General features: G+C 43.7%; 1 protein-coding gene across 1 annotated transcript in view; it reads right to left on the bottom strand.

Annotated features, from left to right (window-relative positions):
• The window catches only part of TRMT2A (tRNA methyltransferase 2 homolog A), a 146,096-nt gene that overhangs the window by 61,327 nt on the left and 64,773 nt on the right, over positions 1–19,996 (bottom strand). Inside the window, 3 exon segments of the mRNA XM_069620018.1 lie at positions 4,251–4,326; positions 5,577–5,699; positions 6,557–6,674. Coding sequence (XP_069476119.1) covers positions 4,251–4,326; positions 5,577–5,699; positions 6,557–6,674 — 317 coding nt within the window.

Below are 19,996 nucleotides of genomic sequence, written 5' to 3'. Positions count from 1 at the left end.
TAAAGGGCCCATAGATCATCACTTCGTGTAAGGTATTAAGGGGCGAGCGAAGTGCGAGAAACTACGTACAAACCTCTAATCTTCCCCCTTTATGAATATAGCGCAATGCTTACACTAGTACCCTGCTATTCTCAAGTCCACTTTCATCAATCCTGAGTATGTCTTCAAAATGTATTACGGCACACTTACAAACTGAGAAAGCTCTGCCCTCCGCGAGGGCTGGGTTGATCAAATATAAACCATTGGCATAACAGATGAAGCCACACAGCACTCAGTGCTCCAGATACCATTTGTGTGCAGCAACATTTTACTTTTTGAAGTTGGGAATGTTAGGGAGAATTCTCTGAAATGTGCCAATTCCTCTCTACCTTAGAGACCGCAAGCTCTTTTGCTGGACTCTAGGACTTTGATTTTTTTTACCTGGAGAGAGTCAGACCCTTTTTCCCCCAGTCTCATGTAGTTTTAATGGGATTTGAACTCTTTTGTTTGTGAAGTCTGACAAACTCCATAGGCATCATCTTTTACATTGTGTCACACAGCACCTTCAGTGCAGCGACACATGGAAGTCTTTCAGATTTCCCCAAGGTTTAACTACCTTCTCTTGGATAAACTACTGTTTCCAAGAGCAGTGAAGTGAAGTGAAATGGACTTTACCTACACTTGTAACTTTCTAGACCGAGCACAAACTATCTTACAATAGGGTGCTGAAGGGGTTACTTAGTATCCCCTTGGTCTAGCGCCAACATTTTTATGTTACCCTTTCCTCGATGAATGGTTGGTGGCAGTGGTTTACTTTTAACTACCGCGGTGTGCATTTACCGTGGGCTGCGGTCGCAGCTGCAGTAAAGCACCCAAGGGTGCAATTTTTGTGAAAATGGCCCTGCTCGTCTTTTTTTCACCATTTATTTTTGGAAAGGTCCTTCTTGAGATTTACTCTGCGCGCCAAACCATGTTCGGTCCCTTTGTTCGTTTTGTCTTTGGCGGGATTCACGAGTGAAGCCCGCCTTTGGGTCCAGGGTGTCTGGCAGGGGCAGGAAGTGAGGGAGGTACCCGAAAGTCCCTCTGCTTAGTCTCCTAGGAGACAGGAATGCACTCTTAGGTGATTCGCCGGCTGGCTGTCCGGCAAGGACAGCCACCCTGCTGGGTGACTGACAGCTAGGCTGGAATGAATGGGTGAAACCTGCATAAAAAGGCGAGGCGTTTTGGCTTGGAAGGCAGAGTGACCACTGGACGAAGGAATCCGAAGAAGAACTTGAAGAGGATGCCTGCTGTAACTCCTGGACCATTGGTTTGCCTGGTGAAGACCTGCTGCTGTGTTGAAACTCCAAATTTGTTTTGACTAGAGAAGCCCTGTAAGGACGACTTCTCCCCTTGAGTTGGTCGGACCAATTAACTTCAAAGTAAGCCACCTGGACATCCTCTCTGAGCTGGTTGAAATTTCACTGCAGTTGCTGCTGGAACCGAATAGCGAGGGAGAGGAACACCAGATTGTGTGCGTTGCTTTTAAGTTGGCCAACAGCTCCAGGAAGATCCTCAAGACTCCCAGGAAGCAGGACTGACTGAGCCTGAGCCACCTCAACAGAGTGCTGGACCCCAGATGCAAGGAAAGCCCATCTCGACAGACAAGAGTCTGCAGTGTTGCCATTTGCTTCGATGCAGCTGAAACCACAAACTGCCACTGAATAGAAGTTGGTACTTTTCTGTCGCTGACCATTCCACTGCAGGAGTCCTCCAGATGTCCTCCCTCTTGTCCCCATGACTGAGGCCCAGGAACACTGGATCTGCAGAGCTGCACAGGAACAGAAGCCAGCCAAAGCCCCTTTCTTCTAACCAAAGTTACTGTAAAGTCTAAGATAACGTACCTCTTGTTATAACCTAACTTGTCTCTGCTGAGTCTTGTCTGGGTTGCCCTGTAGAGTTGCTAACAGCTTCTTTACTTCACAAGCCTAACCAGCTTGTGGCCCTGCTTTGATTTCTTCTTTTCTACAATGACTTCTAAAACACTGTGCAAGACTTTTACATACCTACAAGAAGTGTTTCAGCTCACCTAGACTTTTGCCCAATTGACTTAGGCCTAGCCTGGCTCCCTGAATGACTCTTCCTCCCTCTGTCATTGTGTGTGGTCTTCCTTCCAGGAAGGGGTTAACTAACTTTGCCTTGGGGGGCTACCAAAAGTACTTGCCTGCTTCAGAATATTTGTGCGAGCTGTTTTGTTCCAATAACCTTTTTCCTTTGACATACTCTTAAGTCTGATTCTAAATGAAAACAGTGGTATATTAATGTCCAAAGTGTCCTAGTTACTAAAGTCACTTGAGGGTGTAGAAGTGTGTGCCCCATCCCAAAAGGGTACTTACTGATTTAGAAATATTAAGAGTGTATTTTGGAATGTATTTGTGTTACTATTATATTGCCCAATCTGAAGAAGGCTTACTTTAACTGGCTTAAAGTAATAATGGTTTAATCAGGAAACCTTGTGTATAAGAGTTTATTTGAATACTGGTCACTGTGAATCTCTGTGTAACTCCTCTTCACTTCACATTGACCCCTCTTGAGATAAGCCTGGCTGCTCAATCACGCTACAAACCTGTGTAGTACAGACTTCTACCAAAGGTTGGGTTCCTATTGCCAGGAGGTCAGGGTTGTTGTAGTGCACCCAAAGGGTACTGCATACAATCTTGCCTAACAGGGAGCAAGTATTAAGTACAGAGGTAGTTCTGATTCAGGACCGAGTTTAAAAATAAAAAACAAAATAACAGTAAAAAATAACGTAAATCAAGCGAAAATGTGTTTGTAATTTCTAAATAGACTTTTTCATTGGAATCTATACCTTGTTTGAACGGAGATAATCCTGTAAACAAATAGATTTCCTTCCAACTTTAATGCCAGGAAACGTATGACCGAGCACACACTATGGATGCCACTGCACACATCAAATAAGCAGTGCAGATAAGTAGGTAGAATTCAGGGGCCGACATCTGCGTAATGACTTTGGGGGCAAAATGCATAAGTACACCATTTATTTTGAGCCAGGAGAAAAAAGGGAAGAAATGAAAAACACATTCACACAAGAGACATCAGTCCATCGGGAAAGATGTGCGACAGCTGTAGGAAACCTAAAAACATATAGAACACTGGACCTCTATGTTAAGGCTAATAGTGGGTTGGGGAGGAGGGGTTCTGGAGATGCAATAGGGAGGAAACCAAGTGTTGATTGTGGGTAGCACACTTATCACATTTTTTTGTTAGGTTTTCAGGAGTGTAAATAACAAAATTCTCTCTCAAAAGTATATAGCCATCAGCTGTAGAATAGTTTTGTTTTATTTTTATTTAGATAGCTAGGATTTCGGAAAGGGCCCGATTCTGAGCTCAGGATAAAATTGGTGTAGAAAGGCAACATGCTACCCTCCAGTTTTCAGCCCCAGCATTCTGAGATGGGGGTACAAATTGGAGGGGAGAGGTCGTGCTCTCGAGCTATAAAAGCTGATACACTCTCTTTATGTGGCCAGCACCAGTTACATTGTGTGAATTTCTAAAACGAAAGCCACTTTACTCACCTACGAAAGCGCCCTTGACCATTCATTAAATAAGTAAAATGGTGCTGCCGACTGAGAAATGCTTTCATTATGAGGGAAAGTGTGCAGTAGATGTCAGCAACACGTCATGGCCAGATTCTGAGGTGCATGCAAAAATAGAAAAGTGTTCTTCCATGAAGAAAGAATACTTTTCTTAAAAGCACAACATTCTGTCAAAGTGAAAACGTGGCGGCCTGGCATCAAAGCATCAACTTTTGCATGTGCCCGATTTATGGCTTGACAACAGACCTAGCAACCATAAGCAATGCAGGACAGGCACTGACGGATGATTCTTCAAAAAGCTTTTGGATGATCAGTTAGACCATGGCAATACATGAAAGTATTTAAACACTCTTGAATCTGTTATAATTCACTTAGCAAACATATCAAAATGAGAAATGTGGTTCACAATTGGTGTGGCGACTAATGTAACGCACACCAGCCATGGCCGAGGCCCATTGACATACGATGCAGAGTAGAAAGGTGCTGAGGCTAGGAATAGGTTGACTCAGTATGTGGTTTGTGTTTTTGTAACTGGAGTTGGGCCATCGTAGAGGGATGGTGAGGTGGGTGGGTGCTCTGGTCTGCCAAGGTCTTCTAGCAACAGCTAGAGAGGACGATATTACACTAAAGTGCCACTCAAAGTCCCTCGACATGGATTCTTTCCCTCTCACTCACCATTGATTTTAGCGTTCACTTTAGCATCTTCCACCGCTTCCTGGCAAAGCTCAATTCCAATCACTTTCTTAACTTTCTATGGGCAGAAAAGGAGAAATTGGAAACGTCTCAAAAGCGGCTTCAGAAAATCTGATCAAAGAATCTGCTTGCATTTGATAGCCTGTTACTCTTGCTGAATGAGCACTTTATTTTCACAGTAGTATTTAGTACTTATTAGGTTCTAATGGTTCAGTGAGGGGCAGCATTTTGAGGTAACTATAGAAGATGTACGTCACTATTATGACAGAGGTGAAGGGGTAGCACTGTGCTTGCAAGGAGAGCATGAGAAGCGTGTGGTTGCCTGTGATTGATGGGAAGTGCATGTGACACAAAGGTTTGTGCAAGTCCCCCGTGACATTCATGAAACAGTGGGAGGGCAGATGGGTATACGCGCATTCTTACCAGCCTACATTTATGTAATTGGATGGTTGTCTCATCCTAGAAGGCATAGTGAGACAGAGATAACTAAGGATGTGAAAAATGAGAGCAATAGGGAGGTTTTGAGAATGTATATGAGAGCGAGATGGGAGGGAGGGAGGGAGGGAGAGAAAGAACATCCAGTTAAAAGTGTGAGGGAAATCTTGAGAGAAAAGCTTTGTTGAAGGAAAAACAATCAGGAGGAAAAGGGAGTTGGGTAAGATGTGGAGAAGGAAAAGTAGAAAAGAAAGCAAAACTGGGCAGAAGAGCGAGAAAGTTATTGTGGAGAAAGCATGGGAGGGAGAGAAAAAAGGAAGACTAAAGAGTGTGAGACAGTGGAAGAAAAGGAGGTAGAAATACTGAGGAAGAAGAATTAGCTAGGGAAAATGAGAATTGAGAAGGCACAGGAAATAAGGAGAGCATGAAAAATGAGGCAGAAACTGTGTGGTCTAGAAAAGTAGGATGAGGGGGATAAAGATGAATCAAGTGGAAAAGCAGGAAGGATTTGACGTAGTAGGAAAAGGAAAGAGGGTGATGGAGGACAGAACTTTTCAATCTAGTCTCTACAGCGCTATTATGACATTTAAACAATATATGTGCCACAGCATTGTACATCACATCTGCTAACCCACAAAGAAAAAAGCAGTGTGGAACTGAAAGAAAATCAAATGGAGTTTAGGATTAGTATTGTATCCTCCCTAATCAGCACACGAGCAAGGCCATTTGCGCAAAGGTTGGCATCTACTGTGAAGGACTTATATAACAGTTGCTTTACTTGTTGTCTAATGGCAAGTGTCCAGAAAGGTCCTGCTTGGGTTGCATGAAGACATTTAACAGGTTCCCAGATTTGCTATGTAATGTTCCTCTCACCTTTGCCACTGAAATGCCGATCGTGCCTGTGCCACAGCAGACATCGAGCACAGTGCTCTCTGGGGTGAGCTGGGCCCACTCTCCTATTGTGGAGTACAGTACCTCGGCCGCCTCGGTATTCACCTATGGGGTTTGGACACATAAAACAATTTATTTACAGGAGAAGGAGGGGACCCAACATAGATGTACAACCTTACTATGAAACTGGGAGCCTGCAGACTTCATCATGATAGAAAAGACGGGCATTAGCACTTGCAAAATAAAACTTGGACATACTTGAGGTAATGCTTCTAAGCCACGACAGCCTTTGGGGAAGTTTGTACTGTATTTGTGCAGATTGTGGCATTTCAGAAGGGGTTCAACATTATGCAAGTTAGGAGACTGTCCCATCAAAAGGCAGCCGTTTGGTGCTGCATTGATAGGGTATGTTCCCAATGCTCCAGAGAGATGGACACAACAGGCACATTTCGGCCATATTGAGCCTCATCAGTGAGGTAAAGCTCGAGTCTCTAGCCACCACAGGTTCGAGCATGATTGGAAAGGTTTCCCCCTGGTCCTGGGCCTAGAGACTCATGCTATACCTCACTGGTGAAGCTGAGGCACACATCACAAACCATCAAGTGGCACATGCCAGTGACCAAAATGATCAGCTGAATTTCCATGCACATGTGTTTTAGGTTATTAAGAGAGACAGTATAAAACAGGTAAAGAAAGCAGCAACAATCGCAGGGATTGGCATGCAAAATGTTCTCCTACATCACAAAACCGGCACAATGCTTTGCAAAATGTCAGCAATTAGGATCCATGGTTTGGAATGCAGGTACTCGTGGATTTGATTATTTCACATGGTGAAAGGAACAATAAATGACTGCAGTGAACATTTGAAATGAAATACAAAATGAACATGGAAGAGAGAATTGTCCCAGACCATTCAGATGCAAGCAGGAACCACACCTTCCTCCTACAGTGGTGGGACCCACCTGGAAAAAGGCTTGAGGGGAAATTTGGAAGTGGAGGCCGAGAAGGTCTTCTTTTATGCACGTCATGCCAGCCACATGTTCCAGTCGTGAAGAGACATCCTCATCATTGGGCGATTTCCTATAGAGGCCATTAACAGGGGAGGAGAATAAATAGTGAAGGGTTAAATTATTTGCAGCAGAAGAGCAGCCCTAGCACAAGTGTCCACCAGAAAAGACGGAGGAAGCTCAGAAGTAACAGAATTACATTTTTAACAGGAAGGCAATACATTTATGGGGCTACCCTCCGGCTGTAGAAGTGAAGGCACAATTGGTGAAGGACATGACCTATGACAGACAAGATGGATTGTAGAATAAGCCTTCTCTATGGTGTTTCAACAGGCTGCGAGAGGCACAGACTAGATCGCTAGGCTGTTTGACCTCGCTCAATATATTTGGATGTGTGCATTTGTGGGAGTTTTACTAAAGTCCACCTGTAGGACTGTAGAAGACTCTCCAATTCTTAGATTTAGGCTGGAACTACCCAAAAGGTTTGGTAGCTATAGCTGAGCAGCCATGCTTTTCTTAGGAGTGAGTAGGGCGGTGGTAGAGTACAAAGACCTTTGCGCATGCACAGCCAAGAAGACACTTGCACACATTTATAAAACGCACTAGACAATGTGCTCACTTATCAATTCAGGTAATTCTATACAGTAAGACTTTTGCAGTTGTAACTCACTTTAATGTTAAACCTTACGTTACAATTCAGGTAAGGGAGAGTTTCTTCAGGTTAGCAAAAGCATTCAACAACCATCAATCACAGAAAGATAATACTGGTGAGTAAAATAACTTATTGGGAAGGAGCTAACACATTCCTTCATTCCCAAGCGCTTTAGAATTAGGCAAGACCTTTTTAACTGTTTTAAGCACTACAAGAGTCCTGGGGGGAGGAGGGGCACTAAATGAAGGTAGTTTGTATTTAAATATAAAAAAGGTGCAAATAACTTTTAGCTGAATACATTTGTAAAATGTTAAATTCTATTTAGTTTTTCTCAAAGCACATAGAGAGCAGCCGGCTCCATGCAAAAAGGAATGTGGTCTGTGCTAAAAATGGATCGCAGAGCATGCAGTGTTGTGTCACTGAGGCTAAGCTTTGGCAGAGCACACGAAAAGGCAGAGCAGCTGTTGGCTGTCTGTCAAAAGCCAATGCAAACTAAGAATAGGGCATTATACATGCTCAATGCACGGCATGCAGAATTATGGAAAATAAGGTTAAGGGGAATTACAGGACCAGATAAAATTTTAGTCAAATGAGTGAAGCATGGAGAGTATGACGGGAAAACGTGTTTATATATAAATATTCATAATATAGTAAAATGATGTCCAATGAAGCTACAATGTATTCTTGCATGGGCTAGCAGTAGGTCAAGTAGTATGTCCTAAAACAAACATAGCCGGCCATGGAGGAAGGAAGGCTGGAGTATTCCTTGTATGAACAGGACAGGGTGGGATGGAGCATGTCCATTTCCAGAAATGCCACTACAGCAAACAGTACATAAGGCTCCTGCCTGGCACCAGTCTGGAGGAGCTTGGAACGGTTGGGGACAGAATTCAATTCAGGGAGCAGAGTTTTTTGCCCCCCATCCTCATGGTCTGTAAAAGATTAAACGTGTTATCCTTGCAAGTTAAGACTCTTAACACACAGATCCTGGACTTAAAGTGTACAGTGCATAATTCAAATGGACTTAATTGTTTTAGAGTGTCTAACAGCCTTTAGAGTGAAACCGTTATCAAAAATTGACAAAAACTTTAAAACTTAATTTGATTCAAAGTCCAGGATCTGTGTGTTGACATGTATCTCAGAGATGTCCTTGAATTGAGGTTGTTTTGAAATTGTTGCTTTCGAAATTGCTTATTGACTAAAAATATTATATTGTTTAAATTTAAAATGTTTCTTTTCTTTATAGAAATGTTATTCTTAAAGAAAAAATGCCCCTGATGAAGAGTTGTTTGCTACTCGAAACGCGTTGGGCCTACCATCTTGTATGAATAATAAATCGTCTTGCTTTTGAATTTATCCTTCAAGTTGTCAAAATTTAATTATTTAGTGAAATTTTGAATATATATCTGAAATGCCTTTAAAAGACTTTCCATCTTTAACGATTCTCTAATCACCATTAGGCTTTGGCCTTTTAGATAGGAAAGCTTCGTCCCCTGCACACTAATAGGAAAACACTCTCTTTTGTCCTCTATCTCCAGCCTAGGTACCAAGGCTGAGCACCTCTCCCTCGCACCTTTACTTTGTTTAATATCTCTAGATATATATAAAAATATACAACCTATATGTAATAAAATCGTCCAAATCAAGGTGTGCACAGTGTGTTGTCCACATTTCAAGTAAGGGATCCTCAGCCATAACAGGTTGAAAAGTTAGTAACACGCATTATTCTTTTATAATGGTAAAAGCAATGGGATCCTCAGCGTATTAAGCTGGGAAGGTGGCATTACAAAAGGAGATAAGGAAAAACAGTAGTGGCTTGGTATAAGGAATGGGCCTGGATTTTGACCAATTATTTTTTGTATTATTTTCTCTTGCTGTCTTTTGTCGTAAAAAAGGAAGGAAGGTGGATGAGGAGTCGTGTGTGGGTGAAATCGAAGTGGGAAAAAAAATAAAAAGGGGTGGAGGAAAGTGGGTTGATCTGTATTTTTGTGTAACGCGCAGCAGAGTGCGCAGCATAATAGTAAGGTCTAAGTGAGGCATTAGGGATGTACGCAACATTATGGGGGAAGAAAGCCCATGCATAGGGTTCTGCTACTGTATTGTGACGGAATAAATAATGTATAGTAGAAACAAAGGCGGTGCGGGGGAAGGGTGGGGGAGGGATGTCCTGCTCCTGGCCAGAGCAGGGCTCCCATAACAGAAATAGGCTAGGAAAAAAAAAATAATAAAAAAATTAAAAAAAAAAAAGTCCTCCTTTTTAGCAGCAAAATATGAAGGAAATAAGTTCCAAAAAAGGATTTTAGATCTCTGGGAATTAGGACATGGATGATCAGGAAGGTGAAAAAGAGATACAATTTAGGGGGATATACCCTGTAACGTCTAAACCTGCAGTCGGGTATACAAACCCGGTCCAAGCACCTCCAGTGGTAGAGAGGGCGTCAACAGGATTAGCCATTGGCGGGAAGGGAAACACAAGCGATGATATGCCTCAGCATTGGTGTACCCAGAGGGTCCACTAGTAGACACACAAAGAGTAATAGCATTGCGGGAAAGGTTAGTCAGGTTACAAGAAACTGAAGACGTATCACCAGAAATAAGGGTACTGGTGCAGAAAATAGGGGATTGGAAGTCAGAAGATTTGTTTAGATTCAACCCTGGGGGCACTACAAAATGATGGGGAGAGGGTATGGACGGTCCTGGGACAAGAAGTAGAACAAGCAAGGGAAATTGGAGGGGAAGATGAAGGTGGTAGAAATAATGAAGAGGCAGGGCAAGAAGGAGATCAAGGAGAGGAGGTGGCGGGCAACCCGTCCCTGCCACAAGAGGCAGTGAAGAGTGACAGACCAAGACATAGACCAGATTTAATGGTGGTAGTACAAGATCAGAAGAATACTAAAGGGGAGAAAACAAAATAGATATGCAGATGCCTCTTATACATAAAGGAGTAGGGACAACACATTATGTGCCACGCCTCAAATGGACAAAAATAATTTGATTAAAGCTCCCCCCAGCTTATAGCCGAAGCTAGTAAATGAATCTGAATTTGAAAAACAAGCAGCAGGGGTAGCCTTAGCACTAGGAGATTGTAAGAGTTTACTGGTCACCAAAGTTGGGGACATCTGAGCAAGGGCGGGATACTCTGGGGTAAGACTGGCAGATTATCAAAATGATGGAGCAGCCTTTAATGGAGGTTAAGGGCAAGGGTATAGGATGCCTTACAAAGGATGTACCCAGATACCCTGACTTGCATTCTTTAATGCAGTGCAAAATGGGTGATGAGGACACAATTAGTTTTATTCTTAAGTTACAGGAAATGTGGAGAGTTGAGACAGTACAATTTTTCTATTTTATCGTAAAGAGGGGGATTACCAAAAGAGGTCCAGAAGGCACTAGATACAATTATGGGAATTGAAGCCAAAGGGTGGGCAGGGATACAAAGTATAATAGTCCACCATTGTAAGCGAATCAAGGAGCGTGACAGGGAGACAGCCCAGAAGCGGCAAAAGGACGAGGCAAAATTAGTGGAAAAGAAACTAAATAAGGTTGTCGTCCAAGCACCGGTGACGGCACCGGCTCAGGGGGAAAGGACAGGAGACACTCAACAAATTGTGAATGCCACAATTGCAGCAATATGGGGCAAAGGAGGACATGGACAATTGGGTGGGGGAGGGGGGAAACGGTACCCCAACCCACAGTGGCAGTATGAAGGAGCACCAAGGGGAAGAGGAGGATTTCGAGGAGCAAGAGCAGGAGGCTTGGGGGGGGGGGGGGGTGGTGGGTGAATAGGGCCTCAGGGAGGAGGTTTGGGAACATCACAAGGCTGGCGTTGCAGGAGATGGGGCATTTCACAAAGGAATGCAGGAACAGGCTTGGAATTAGATTTAATTAGTGGACATCACCTCCAGTGCAGGGATTCCAAGGGCCTCAAGGAATGGGACAATAGCAATTTGGGCAAGGAGGTCAAAATTAGTTCCCTTATGGGGCTGACCGGCAAGGGCAACAAATACAGCAGGGTAGGGGAACACAGTTAACAGGATGGCAGGGGGTGGGGGGACAGGTGCCCCATTCCAAGTGGTTGCAAAGGCGGGGGGCAGCCCTTTTTCAGTATCCGGGACAAATACATATTCTGATTAGGACAGCTCACAGAGAACACTCGCGTGTCCAATACTATTGACACTGCACACCCTGAAGAGGAGCCCTTGGTGGAGGAGGAAACAGGCAATTTATAGTTATGGTAGATTTCCATTATCTGGTAAAACTCTTAACACACATGGACTCTGGGGCTATTTCTACGGTTCCGTGCACGGAGGAGCTGGCTATAAAAGCGGGAATGATGGTAGTACGAGCCCCCACTTTTTGGCAGGGATCTTCTCAGTAAACTAAACGCAACTATATCATTCACAGATCAAGGGCTAGTGTGTTCCACTCCAGGGATGTGTGTAGCTCGAGCAATGGTAGTAATCAATGCAATGACAAGGGAGTCAGTAGTCCATGGGGATCCTGTGGTCCATGGGGATCCTATGGTATAAAACTATTAGTAAAAGCAGTGCCACAAATTGTGACAAAAAATGTTGGCGAGTGCCCACAGCTTTATTTTCCAATCCATGGTGCCACCCGAGATGGCGACAGCTACAATATTGTCATTAGATTTGACAGGACTAATAGTGTCAGACAAAATAAATAAATAATGCTTTTTTAAAAAGTAGTCGTGATTGGAACAGGCCAGGACGGGTGCAAGTGGCATACGGTATGTATAGTACAATTAAAGGAAATACTTGAGTTATTTGAGGACAGTGAGCAAAATGGGGAGATTTGGGAAATCTGAATCCCCTGTGAGATCACAGTGCAGTATAGGAAGGTACAGTGACTCCTGATGGCAGTGGTGACCAGTATTTTTTTTTAGGAGGACATGTGATATGTGCCAGCACAATTATGGCCTGGTAATCCACATGATGTTGGGTTACTGAGAGATGTGACCCCAGTTCAGATTACACTGAAGTCAGGTGCCTAGCACAATCATCCAGTACGTGGATGATCGGTTGGTATGTGGGGAAAAAGAACAACAGTGCAGGAGGGATTCTGTTGCATTATTGCAATTGCCGGCTCACAAAGGGTACAAGGCAGACAATACTGCCAACAGGAGGCACTATTCTTGGGAGACAACTCATTTTTGCAAACGGGAAAAAAATATTACCAAATAGGACAGCGGCAGTGCATGCCACCCTTAGGCCCAATACTGTGAAGGAAATGTAGCAGTTTTTTGGGCTTATGTAATTATTGCAGGGCATGGATCATAGTCTATGTAGTCTACACAAGGCCCCTGTTACAAGGAAGGACAGACGGCAAAGTAAATTGGAATGGACAGAAGAAATTACTAGACATTTTGGAGGACTTAAAAGATGATATTTGCACTGCCCCTGTTTTAGCAACTCCGGATTATACACAGGAGTTTTATTTATTTTCCCACTCTGATGAACGGCTCATGCATTGACGGAAGGAGACATACTTATGTTGATGCGTCATATATAGTTGACCAGGTCACGGGACAGAGGCACATAGGGGCGGTAGTAGGGCACGGTAAGGGGTATGGGGGGGGAGGGGAGAACTAGTGATCACCCCTGTAGAAAGCAAGACCATAGTTCCATACACGGCACTGACCATATTACAACTGGATCATTATTACCTGGGGAACTGTTTAGCCTCAGGTTTGGAGGTCCATATGAGGCGGTGTTCTGTACTCCACTCACCGTCCATATGAAGGAGTTGGATATTGGGTGCATCTCTCGGATGTACGAAGAGCACCTGAGACAAGGCAAAGCTCCGAGTAAAATAAAATATCCATGCCAGGGTGGGGTGCAGTGGCACATGCCCGATTTTACTCTTTTTTTCTTGTTTTTTATTTTTGAATTCACTCTCCCTCTCTCCATCCCTCCCTCCCTCCCTCTGCAAACCTGTTATGTAGGGATAATGATAAGAATGTCATTTGTTCTAGAAATTATACAGTTTTACATTATATATTATATCAAGTTTTATATATTATATTAAGTATTATATTGTTTTGTAGGATACTGGTTGGAGTGGATCAAGGTATGTGTTATATGGGGTGGCCATATAAAGCGGGGGGAAGACAGTTGGAAAATAATGCTAATATGACTATATAATAAAAATGAAATGGAAAATGGCTCACTTTTTTCGCCAGCCACCCCAACAAGTTTTCTTAGACGAATGCAACGGGAAGTACGAATGACGTATGATTTATACAAGAGGTTGGATTTTGACACCATTTTCTGACATCCAGCATTTACAAACATTGAACAGCTGGTACTCTGATATGCACACTGCAGGAAGAAATGTGATAAATGAAAGCTGTTACGTGTGTGCACTTATCCCGCACGCATCAGGGTCTCCTAAGGTTTTAGTTCCACATCCAGTCCCAATTACAAAAGCACAATGCCTGGTACATCTTGCACTATCAGGGATAAAGGACACATTCCAGGCACACCGCGTGCAGTTGCGGAGCATTGAACTAGACCCAGCGTTATGCAATGGCAACATGAAATACCGCCAGTGTTTACAAGCACCATATTTTTCCTTCGGAGTTTACTCAAATGGCAACGACAAATGGCAGCACGCCACTTAGACGTGCCCGGCAGATGGACTTGTCAAGTACCTCGGAGAAGCAATATCCCAAATAAAGACTATGGGTGCGCAAATATGGTCCGGACACATCATGGATTGCAACAATGAAGAAGGCAGTGCGAATACATAGAGCCATAGACTCAAAGAAGGAACAGTTCCTGTTGGCGCAAACACACAGTGCAACCACACTCTTGTGATCCCAGATATGATGAAAGGTACGGCAGCGGTGATGGATTACTACTGGGTTTGTGGCCAACAAGCCTACTTGCACCTCCCACCCTCATGGAGGGGCAAGCATTCACTGGCCACCCTGCACTCAGTGCTACTAGTAATCCTGGAAGAACACATGAAAGGAGAAGGAACTCCCTACCCAAGACACTCGGAGCTGAGACTTCCCTTCCAGCCTTCAGGAAAGTTCTAAAAACCACACTGTTAAACTAACACTGCCCCCCCTCCTCCACATTCCTGTACTCTGTGTCAGGTCCCTGGGTTTTGAGGCCTTTAGTTTATTAATGTAGGTGGAGTTAGGGTTAAGCTCATAGATTTTTCCTTGACCTTATGTTAGTCAGCTGCAGTTCTCCCAGTCCAAGATGGTTAACTTCCTGCTTCGCAATGATTTGCTGCTAACTATTGTGATGCTACAGTGATGCCGTTTGGAATCTCTGGAGAGGTTCTAAACTGCCTTTCATTCAACATCAGCTTTGAAGAGGTCACAGTGCTTAGGAGCTCCACAAGAAACTAAAGAACTCGAGAAAAGAAGACTCTTATTTGAGGAACTTCATCTGGAAAAGACAGACTGAATCAGATCAGTGACTGAGTGAAAAGAAACTGAAGTTTGGCTTAAGAAACAATGTTAAATCTAAGGAACTGAGTTTAATTGCATGAACAGCATTAAAAAGTAGTTAGAGGAAAGGAATCTAAAGTTTGTCTGCAAGTTGTAATAAACGCTATCCATCTTAGAAAAGAGAAACTGTAAATAATTGAATTCTCAGTTGTTAATTGCGAGCTTGCGCCAGCAAATGTTCATTTTTGAAATCTTCATGCGCGTACCAACAACATTGCAATGTTGTAGAGTGCAATGTTGTTTTCGTAATAAATCATCTCGCCTTCGAATAAAAAGGACCCTGCGACATGTCTTGCGTGCATAGAAAGGCAAGGGGAGTTGCGTTGGTAGTATTTGGCGGTCCTCCGGAGCGGCACGTATTGGCAGAGAATGAATAGACAGCTGAGGCAACCCTTTTGAAAAGCAGAACAGGGAAGCAGTTCTTCACTAAGTCTGAGAGGCATGGCAGCAGTAGGTTTGCGCAAGCGCATGTGAATCAGTTTGAACAGTAATATGATACAGATTCAATCTATTGAAAGAAAAGCAATGTATGACAGAAAACTGATGTGAGGAAGCAAGCTATGTGATCTGACGAGAACGAGGCAGTCATTGAGAGGAAAGACCAGTCGGAGATTTTTCAAGAGTGGTAATTGAAAAAACAAAAGTCAGAAGAAACAGATAAGTACAAGGAAAGGAAGGTTAAACTCCTAGATTTCTAAAAGAAGTTGCTTTACCTATAATTCAGCCGTGTGAACTCTGAAGAGCAAGTCTAGAGGAAAGCATTTATTTGACGAGATACAAGTGAAATATGTTTTTAAAGGAAGTTTTACTGTAAAGAAAAAGATAAGTCACAGGGGTTTGCAACATTAAACTCATTGCATGGGAGCAACTATAGGATCTTCCCACTAATCAGCAAGTGTCTCTAGGCTAGAAGCAGAGACAGACAGGCAACAGAAGGGTTTATGCAAGTAATTTATCATTTCATTGCAGAAAGTGTAAAGTGGATTATTAATCAGAAATGCATTATTTGCAGGGTTTCCAGTGTCCCAGGAGTAGGAGGCGGCAGAAGGAATCCTGTCCGTTTGGCATTTCCCCCACTTCCTCTTTTCCCCCAGGTCTGGTTTACTCAGGAGTTGTTCAATTGACTGCTGAGAGAACCGACTTCGGGAGGGGGGGGGGGGGATCTGGTGGGCTATTCATCTGCTCCTAAAGGATTTCGCCGCAGGGACCAGGACCCGTTATGTAACTAAGCATGTTGTCTTGTAACAGTGCCACAATGCCTTCGGGATGCTTTGCGCTTTATAAATGTTAATAAATGCCTGTCAAGGTGTCGGCAGCCACTCCAGCACCTAAAGAAGCAGAAGGAAGCTTGCAGATAACAAGGATTTGGTATGCTGCCAGAAAAAGGGCGATTTCAACGGTGGGGAAGAAAGAAGAGCTCACGCTGTCTCAAGAGACTCTTCCACACTGCTCAAAGGAATACCTGATGAGTATCGGGTTTTTAGCTCAGCAGAGACCTTTTCATCTTTTTTGGCTCCTGGGCTACAAGCAGCTGCTGCACTTTTATACCCACAGAGGATGCAAAGTATGGGTCACTATCCCACGTCAGAGGCGGTACACAATCCAGGTGTTCAAATGAAGAAAGAAGGTGGACTTCAGAACACAGATTCGCCACCGCTTGCCTTTGATTGGGTCCTGGCATGGCTAGGGGCAGCAGTAAAAATACTGGTTCTTGTTATTGTATTCTTCTTGGTCCTCTTCTGCGTGTGCTAATTGGGTCTCCAATGTTATGTTCATATAGTCCAAAGATGATGGTATCAATTTGGGGATCTAAAACACCTTGCCATACAATAAACAGCGAAACTCAAACTAATGTATCTGGGGTTGTAGATATGTCGGGTGGGATGAGTTTTTTACTGTGGAAGTAACAAAAAGGGGGAATGATGGGAAGGAGCTAGTGCCCCCTTCATTCCCAAGCGCTTTAGAATTAGGCAAGACTTTTTTTTTTTAAATAACTGTTTTTGAGTACCACAAGAGTCCAGGGGGGAGGAGGGGCAGTAAATGAAGATAGTTAGGATTTAAATATAAAGTGCAAATAACCATTAGATGAATACATTTATAAAACATTAAATTCTATTTAGTTTTTCTCAAAGCACATAGAGAGCAGCAGGTTCTGTGCCAAAAGAAATGTGGCCTGCGCTACAAATGGATCGCAAAGCATGCAGTGTTGCATCACTAAGGCTAAGCTCTGGCAGAGCACACAAAGTGGCTAAACAGCTGTTGGTCTGTCAAAGCCTATGCAGACCAAGAATAGGGGATTGTACATGCTCAATGCACGACATGCAGAATTATGGAAAATGTTAGTTAGAATTCTCAGAAATGTGCTAATTCCTCTACCTTCGATACCCCCAGCAACTTTGCTGGATTTTTAATTTTTTTACTTGGCGAGAGTGAGACCCTTTCTTTTCCCACTCGCTCATGTATTTCAAATATGATTTGAACTCCGTTTCTTTTGGTTGTGGAGTCTGACAAACTCCATAGGCATCATCCTTTACATTGTATCACACAGAACCTTCAGTGTAGTGACACAGGGAAGTCTTCCAGATTTCCCAGAGGTTTAAATACCTCCTCTTGGATAAACTACTGTTTCCAAAGTGAAATTGACTTTACTTCCATTGTAACTTTCTAGAACTAGCACACACTATCTTACAAAAGGGTGCTGGAGGGGTTACTTAGTATCCCCTTTGTCTAGCTGCTCATGTAACATTTTTATGTTACCCTTTCCTCGATGAATGGCTGGTGGCAGTGGTTTACTTTTAACTACCATGATGTGCTTTTGCCCCGGTCGTCTTTTTTTTCCATTTCTTTGTGGAATGGTCCTTTTTGAGATTTACTCTGCGCGCCAAACAAGGTTTGGTTCCTTTGTTCATTTTGCCTTTGGCAGGTTTCAGAAGTGTAGCCCGCCTCGGGCTACAGGGTGTCTGGCAGGGGAAGGAAGCGAGGGAGGTGCCTGAAACTCCCTGTGCTTTGTCTCTTAGGAGACAGAAATTCACTCTTAGGTGATTGGCTGGCTGACTATCCGTCAAGGACAGCCACCCTGCTGGGTGACTGACAGCTATGGGGGGAAACCTGCATAAAAGGCAAGGGTTTTTGGCTTGGAAGGCAGAGTTGACCACTGGACGAAGGAATCCGAAGAAAAACTTGGAAGAGACGCCTGCAGCAACTACTGGACCGTTGGTTTGCCCAACGGTGAAGCCCTGCTGCCGGGCTGAAGCTCTGAATTTGCCTCGACCCCTTGAGTTGGTGGGACCAGTTTGCCTCGACCCCTTGAGTTGGTGGGACCAATCAACTCCAAAGTAAGCCACCTGGACATACTCTCAGAGCTGGTTGAAATTCCACTGCAGTTGCTGCTGGAACCGAATAGCCAGGGAGGGGAACACCAGTTTGTGTGCGTTGCTTTTAAGTTGGCCAAGAGCTCCAGGAAGGTCCTCTAGACTCCCAGGAAGCAGGGCTGACCGAGCCTGAGACACGTCAAAAGAGTGCTGGACCCAAGATGCAAGGAAAGCCCATCTCAGCCGCCAAGCGTGCAAGTGTTGCTATTTGCTTAGACGTGAGGAGCTGAAATCGCAAAAGTGCCACTGAATAGAAGTTGGTCTGCCGCTGCCTGTCCCGTTGCAGTGCAGGAGTCCTCCATCTGCAGAGCTGCTCAGGAACAGCAGCCAGCCAAAGCCCTTTTCTTCTAACCGAAGGTACTGTACAGCCTAAGAGAACTTGCCTTTTGTTGTGTAGCCTCACGTGTTCTCAGTTGAGCCTTGTCTTGGTTGTTCTTGTAGAGTTGCTATCAGCTTCTTTATCTTGCAAGCCTAATAATCTTGTGGCCCTGCTTTCATTTCTTCTTTTCTACAAAAACTTCTAAAAAACATTGTGCAAGCCTTTTTACCACCCTGCAAGAAGTGCTTCAGCTCACCTAGACTTTTGCCTAATTGACTTTGACCTAGCCTGGCTCCCTGAATGACTCTTCCTTCCGACACTGTTTGGTCTTCCTTCCAGGAAAGGGTGAACTAACTTTGCATTGGGGGGGGGGGGGTTCACAAGTACTTACCTGCTTCAGAATATGTGTGTGATCTCGTTTTATTCTAATAATCCTTTTCTTTGACATACTCCTCAGGATTACTCTAAATGCAACAGCGATATATTCATGTCCACAGTGTCCTAGTTATTTAAGTCACCCGAGGGTGTAGGAAGAGCCTGTGTGCCATCCCAAATGCGTATTTGCTGATTTAAAGAATATCAGTGTGTGTATTCTGGAGTGTATTTGTGCGTTACTGTTTTATTGCCCCTTCTGAAGAAGGCTTACTCAAACTGACTGTTAAATTAATAATTGATTAAATCAAGAAACCGTGGGTGCAAGAGTTTATTTGAATACTTACTGTGAATCTCCAACTCCCCTACAGCTCACATTGCCCCTCTTGAGATAAGCCTGGTTGCTCAATCACACCATCAACCAGTATAGTACAGACTTATATAAAAGGTTGGGTTCCTATTGTTGGGAGGTCAGCGTTGTTGTAGTGCTCCCAAAAGGGTACTGCAAACAATCTTGCCTAACATAAAATAAGGTTTTAAGGGGAATTACAGGAACAGATAAAAATATTAGTCAAATGAGTGAAGTATGGAGAGTATGACAGGAAAATGATGAAAAATGAAGCTACAATGTATTCTTGTATAGGCTAGCAGTATGTTAAGTAGTATGGCCTAAAACCAACATCGCCAGCCAGGGAGGAAGGAAGACTGCAGTATCTCTTGTATGGAAATAGGACAGTGTGGGATGGAGCCATGCCTATTTCCAGAAATGTCCCTAAAGCAAGTTAACAGGTTACAAGGCTCCTGCCTGGCACTAGTCTGGAGGAGCTTGGAACAGTTGGGGACAGAATGGCGCTCAGGGAGCAGAGTTTTTTGACCCCCCCCTAATCCTCACCTCATTTTCTGTAAAAGATTAAACTTGTTATCCTTGCAAGATAAGACTCATGGTCTTAATTCCCTAGAGGGGTGAACTTTAATCTGGTTTGAGCGTGATTAGGGGTACCCATATAATAATGGGATACCCCTATAAGTTGGGCTACCTTTCAAACTTAACCCACACTTGTAGAATAGTTGGAAGCAATTCAAGGTAGGCGCTTTTCTTACTTCCTCTATCATTCATCCCGGACTGCCTATCTGCCATCCAGTCCTGGTGCCTCAATGCCAGCAAGACTGAGATTCTTCCTATTAGGACCCCTGCTCC

Source organism: Ambystoma mexicanum, chromosome 10, assembly GCF_040938575.1.
Source record: "Ambystoma mexicanum isolate Mex_15411 chromosome 10, UKY_AmexF1_1, whole genome shotgun sequence".
In the NCBI taxonomy this organism is placed as follows: domain Eukaryota; kingdom Metazoa; phylum Chordata; class Amphibia; order Caudata; family Ambystomatidae; genus Ambystoma; species Ambystoma mexicanum.
Note: the sequence above shows the minus strand (reverse complement) of the source record. Positions and strands in the feature narration are given on the sequence as shown.